Below are 6000 nucleotides of genomic sequence, written 5' to 3'. Positions count from 1 at the left end.
AGCAGTTCTCTCAGCTTAAGCCCCATGCTGTGACAGAGGTGCTCAGTGGCCACCTGTGGGTGAGCCAGGCACACGGTATGAAGACCCATCTGTGGCCACACATCCCTTCTCAGTTCAGTCTTGAGGTCCCTGCTTCCAACATGGTTGACCGTCCCAGGGCCAGCTTGGCATCTACCTGCTGAAGGATGCTAGACAGGGGATTCCCAAACTGCCATCCAAGCCGAGCAGAGGACGTGTGTCCCTGACCTGCAGCGACATCTGGCCTGTGTCCACGCTCAGTGCCGGCGAGGAAGCGTCCAATTCAGAGACTCCAGAGCTACGACCGGTTTCTACCCTCCTTTATTAGCTGGGTCACAGCTACGTAAGAAACCGAGCTGGAAGCCCAGGGCGTGCGCACTCTGCAGTGAGGTCAGTCTACACCGATGCACAGATTGGTTACGTTTGGTACCACAAGGTGTTTATAATTCAAACAAAATTGGACAGACTAACAATTTTATGTACAGTAAAACAAAAGGGGAATTCAAGTATCAAAATATGGAAACAGATTAAATAACATCTTTCTTACAGTCCAGTCCCACTGTCCGCCATGGGCAGTAACTTCCGTGACCTGCAGTGCAGGTCCGGGGACCTCACAAGCTAACTGTGAACCGTCTTGATTGCAGCCGTGTGTTCCAAGCGCTCAAAACCAAGGCTTCTCAGAACCCCCAAGTGGGCAACCTCAGAGGCAGAGTCCAAAGTACCCCGTTGGGACGCAGGGCAGCCGGCTAGACAAGAGGCAGGCCAGGGAGCCTGTAGCCGCTGCTGTGAGGGGATTGGGCACATCTTGCTACTCCCATCAGAATGGCCCCTTCACAGTTCAGGCACAGCCTTGGTTGTCGCAAGGCATGATTCACACAAGGGCCAAAGGCAGGCCCTTCCGTTTGGCACCTGTCCTGAAAAGGAGAGACCCACCCGAGGAGGAGGAAAGGAGGAATCTCTTGAGTGTCCAGAAACCAGTCTTGAAAGAGACGCAGGGCAGACAAGCCGGGACTCCGTGGTAGAAAACCCTGAATAAGACAGCAGCGTCGAGAGGGGGAGGCGCCTGCCTGTGACCCTACGGCAATGAGTCTGAGTGCCCATCGTAGTGTCTACAGTGTCCCCTGGGCTTGGTGCCCACCACACAGCCCGCTGAGCTCACCTCTGGCACAGGGAAGGGGTTGAACATAACTGATCTAGGAACCTAAGGGTGTCTCTGGGTTCCTGAGAGGTGGGAGCCGAGGGCTGCTTTCCAGGGCTGAGAGTGCGAGGCAGGAAGGGAAACACTACCGCCAGTGCCTAGCAGCAGACGGCCCACGGGTCTAGTGGCGGGGGTGGGGGGGGACGCCCCTGCTTCCCACTCTGACCAGCCACAGGTAAAGGCACCCAGGGATGCTCCCCGCACAGGCCCAGAATTGCAGCGCCCAGCCGCTGTTCAAGCCTCTGGTCCTTTGGACCAGAGTGAGTACCTGCCAGGGAGGCCTGAAGCCTCCTCACGTACCCATGGGCCAGGCCCCTCCCCCCATCTTTCTTTTTTTGCTCCCTACTCTGGGAAAGCTGGTGAGTGGCCGGGGTGGTCCCCAACCCCAGCAGCCTGCCCCTCGCTGCTCCTTAAGCCCAGGAGGAGGACCAGCACCCAAGTGACTTTAAAAAGCAAAGCGAGCTAGCAGAAGAGTTGAAGCAACGTCAGCTTGACCTCAGGACCGACCACAGCTCGGGGAAAATAAGACTGTGACCCGACTAGCCTTCCCCACATCTGGAACAGATGTGCCCAGCCTGCCACAGAGGGCACAACAGTCTTAACTGACACTCCCATTAATGCCCTAAACAAAGCCACTTCTCCCTTCTGACATGGCTCCGACCCGGCAGCAGCATGGGGACAGCCGCCTCCGGCAGTGCTAACACAGACAGGCGAGTGAGTACGAAGGTGTCCCCTGCACCACGAACTGCTTGCTCGTCCCCACTGGGAACCCCATGAACGTCTACGTCATCACCTCGCTAGACAGTGAAGCTCGACTCTGCCCCAAGTTGCCCACAGGTGTGTCCTCATGGCTCTAGCCAGGCTGAGCGCCCGCCCGCCCTCCTCAGTTCCTGTCTTGTATAAAGATTGGCAGCTTTACCGAGAGGCCGGAGCCAGGTGTTAGAAATGTATAAAAAGGATTACTTCTCCTATTAAAAACACATGTCCTGGACCGGCTGCTTCCTGGGCCATCCAGAGTTCCGGTCTCCTTGGTCTTCGCTGCCTCCAGGGCAGGGCACTGCAGGTTGGGGCAGGCCCAGGCCAAGCAGGTGATAGGAGGTCCCACAGCAGGGCTGGGCCTGGGTCTTCAGAGCTGCAGATGAGGCTCTCGGTGCTGGGGGCAGGAGCCTGTGCTCCCCACGTTTCTGCAGCACAGTGCGGCTCCTCAGTGGCTCAGCTTGGCAGAAGCAAACAGTAGGGGAGGAGAGAGTTAACCAAGGAGCCTGCGCAATGTGGAGGACACGGAAAGGGACACAGCGCAGACAAAGGTCCCTGCCTCCCGAGCCCTCTGCAGCCTACAGCCCACCACTGCTTCTGGCCCATCTGCTCAGAAAGGCACGAGGAAAGGCAGGCAGCCGGAGGGCCGGCCCTGGCGTACGGCCTGGGTGCTGACTGACACTACGCTGCCCGCACCACGGCCTCAGGAATCTCTTCTGTCTCCTGCCATCTACACTGATCTTTCCACATCAGGGCACGTGAGGCTTCTCCGAGACTCTGCTCCACTGGGCTAGCTCCTAGGCAGGTGCCGGGATGGCTGGGCGACGGCTGTCTCAGACCCCACCACCAGAGGAAGTATGAGGACGCTCCCCGACACCACAGAAGTGGCTCAGCTCTGCCCTGTCCAAGGACAGCTCCACTCTGAGGAGAAGGCGCACTTGTGTGCAGGGCACCCCTCAGTGAGCTGGATTCCGGAACCAGGCCCACAGCACAGAAAGGGGCCAAGCACACACACGGGTCCCTTGGGAACCTGTAGTTCGGAGGATCACAGCCCGAGGTATCAGAGCCAGCCAGTGCACAGGGGCGTGGCTGGCACCACCCTTCCCCCTGACAGAAGTCTGTCCCCGGTGCAGCCAGATCACCCACTGACCAGGAGAGAAACCAGCACCTGAGAGCAGCTGTGTGTAGGGCATCCCGGCACTGAGCGGTCACAGTGGTGGTTGGGTCAGGAAAGGTGACAACTGGTAGCTCTTGGCATCCAGCTGTGACCCAGGCGAGGAGAGCAAGCTCAGAGGGAGCTCCTGTGGTTTGCTGGAAGACTACCTCACCTCACGGTGCCTGTCCCAGAGGCTTTGGGGGCCTCAGCCCCACTCTGCTGCCTACGAGGCCCCCTGTCAAAGACAAGTCAGCCTCCAGCTGTCCTCAGCCCAAGGGGAGGATTCACAGTGTTGGGTGGTGGAGGCAGGGGCTGCTGCCAGGAGGGCAGGTCCCAGGGAGGTGGGGCCTGGGTGGCTGCAGCTGGAAGGAGAGCTGAGAGCAGAAGACTGGGTGGCAAAGGCACAGTGGGGCGGCGGAGAGAGCAGCGTTAGAAGATAGTGGTCTCATACTTGGTGCTGAGGCTCCGCTTCGAGTCTGGCTTTGGGTCCACGATCCAGGAAACACTAGCGTGGGACGGGGCCTCTTGGTCAGAATCGGGAGGTTCCAGCTGCCAAACAAGGAGAGAGGGAGGGAGGGTCAGGACAGGACGGCATACCTGCCCCTCTGTGAAGCTTCTAAGGGACCAGCATCCCCATGGACAATCTCAGCCGCTCTTTGGGGACCTCGCCCCACTAGATTTATGCCCCATGCCTTAGTATGGTCACAGTGGGCAGGAAGGGTCCCTCTGGCGGGGCAGAGGAGCTCAGCCTGGGGCAAGACCACAGCACTCATGCCAGACCTTCGCAGAGGACACAGGACAAAGACAAAGACACACGGAGGGCATCTCCAGGAGGAAAGGAGCAGGCAGAGCATGAGGCCAGGGTATGAGACAGCTCACGGGCACTTGAGGGAGCCTGACACACAAGACAGCGAGAGGCGGAAAGACCTTGGCTCCAGGACTAACAGACGGCAGCGGTAGGTAGGAAGGACGGTGGGTGGTGCAGGTATGACAGTGACAACAGCGAGAATCGGGGGGCACCGGCACCTGGGACGCAGAGCAAAGCAGACAGACACAGGGATGTCACTGGGTGCTTGCTGCAGCCGTGTGCAGCAGCCCCGTGATGACCATGCCCTGGGTTGGGCCTGATAGGGAAGACACTGCCCTCTCCTGCCAGAGGAACCCAGGGTGGAGGGAGCTAAAGGAAGCGGCTGTTTTCCTGGGGAAGCTGCCAAAGAGCGAGAAGACACTGGATGTGCCCAGCTCCACCCGAGCCCTAGGGTGCCTTGGCGGCGGCAGGGGCACGTACTGCAGACTTCCTCATGCCGACCCGAGGCTTAGGCACCGGTTTGGAAGATTTTGTCTCAATCATTGAAGCTGCAGAGGCCGCCATGGTCCTGGATTTCTGGGCCTGCAGGGCCAGCTGATAGGCCACCTCAAATGCCTGCCCCAGGGTCAGGATGATCTCGTAGGTCAGGTTCTGGGGAGAAGCAGAGTGCCAGCTATCAGTGCAGCTTCCTGCAGACCCGCCCTCCTCACAGGGAGCAGGAAACTCAGGGTTTTTGAAAAGACAGATTTGTTTCAAAGTGGTCAGTGAGGAATTCTAGCAGAGCAGTGTTTCTTTAGGGATGACTCTGTTCCAAGCACCAGGACAGTGCAATCCCGGCGGACTGCATCTATCAAGAGGGAGCACCCGCAGCACAGCCCTGGGGACTATGCTCTCTCCGAGTCTCTCTCTGGCTGGCTTGTGAGCTCTAACCTTTCCAAGGTAGAGAACCTAGTGACTGGGGATGGATAACATGCAGAATGTAACCCAAGCTCATCTGCCCATAATGTATGCAGCACGGTGCACTAGGAACATGTGTGCCCGCGTGAGCCACAGGGGGACAGCTGTGTTAGCTAACCCATGTGATCTTCAGCCCCAGATAGGGAAAGGAGAGGCAGAGTTTCTAGACCATGGAGCTAGCTGCCAGAGGCAAAACCGGACATCTGATGCCACAGGCCAGGGCTGAAGGACTTCTGTGTGGAGGAAGCCCCAGAGAGCTGGACATTGGTGAGTGTCCCTCACCCTTCTGGGTGAGAAGGGGCAAGGAGGGTCGAGGCCAGAGTGTATAGCTAACAGCAGCCTGGGGATCTGGGAACAGTGGGTTAACAAGTAGCCAAGGGGAGACGGGACCTGTGCCACCCAGGAATGCATAGCTAGGCCACCAGGTAACCCCTGGGCCCAGGGTGCTTCTGTGGATGTTGCTGGGCTAAGCCGCCACCGTCGGCCAGAGCCTGCACCTGTCACAGGGCCACTCACCACATCCACGGTGCTGAAAACATGGCAGTAGTGGTGGCTGGTCTGCAGGTCCTTGGTGATGTAGGCAAAGGTACAGAGGTCCTCCGGGTCCTGCGCGGCGCAGGAAATGTTCCGGATCTCATGCTCGGCGATGACATTCTGCCAGGGAAGGTGTGTTCTGGAGATCCTGCTTTCCTCAGGGCATGCCCCACACCCCTTTTTTTAAACCGGCCTGGGAACTCCAGACAGACCCCACTTTTTCCTCAATGGGACTAAGGACCGTGTCTAAGCTGGCTCATTTAGGCACAGGGCCTCACCCCTGACCATGGCCAACAGGTAGCAAAATGTCTCCAGGCAGACACAAGCTCCATCTGCCCTCACGGGAGGGCGGGAGATGGCTCTCAGGAGGTGGATCGCAGGCGGTCTGTCTGTCAGTGAAGGAAACCGTAAGACCAGTACCAAGGAAGAGAGGAAGTCGGGTTCCAGGACAAGGACCTGAGCAGTGAGGGGCTGGGACTGGCAGACAGGAGGGGTGAACTCCAGCAACCCCACAGTGAGATGGGCTCCACCCACCCACCGCTGCCCTTTGGACAGGAAGTGCTCCAAAGACTC

At 58.6% G+C, this 6000-nt stretch overlaps 1 protein-coding gene across 12 annotated transcripts in view; it reads right to left on the bottom strand.

Moving 5' to 3' along the window:
- Positions 1 to 317: 317 nt before the first annotated feature.
- The window catches only part of Anks1a (ankyrin repeat and sterile alpha motif domain containing 1A), a 153455-nt gene continuing 147772 nt past the window's right edge, over positions 318 to 6000 (bottom strand). For 4 of the 12 annotated variants that reach the window (XM_006256193.5, XM_006256195.5, XM_063279125.1 and 1 more), the window contains 4 exons: positions 5410 to 5547; positions 4417 to 4587; positions 4056 to 4154; positions 322 to 3677 (listed from right to left, as the gene is read on the bottom strand). In XM_006256193.5, the coding sequence (XP_006256255.1) occupies positions 3558 to 3677; positions 4056 to 4154; positions 4417 to 4587; positions 5410 to 5547 (528 nt within the window). In that variant the 3' untranslated portion in view covers positions 322 to 3557. Of the gene's footprint in view, positions 3678 to 4055; positions 4155 to 4416; positions 4588 to 5409; positions 5548 to 6000 lie in introns of those variants that run through there. The other 8 variants (XM_063279124.1, XM_063279127.1, XM_006256196.5 and 5 more) reach the window with 6 other exon arrangements.

Source organism: Rattus norvegicus, chromosome 20 (genome assembly GCF_036323735.1).
Source record: "Rattus norvegicus strain BN/NHsdMcwi chromosome 20, GRCr8, whole genome shotgun sequence".
Taxonomy (NCBI): Eukaryota; Metazoa; Chordata; class Mammalia; order Rodentia; family Muridae; genus Rattus; species Rattus norvegicus.
This window is presented reverse-complemented; position numbering and strand designations above follow the sequence as displayed.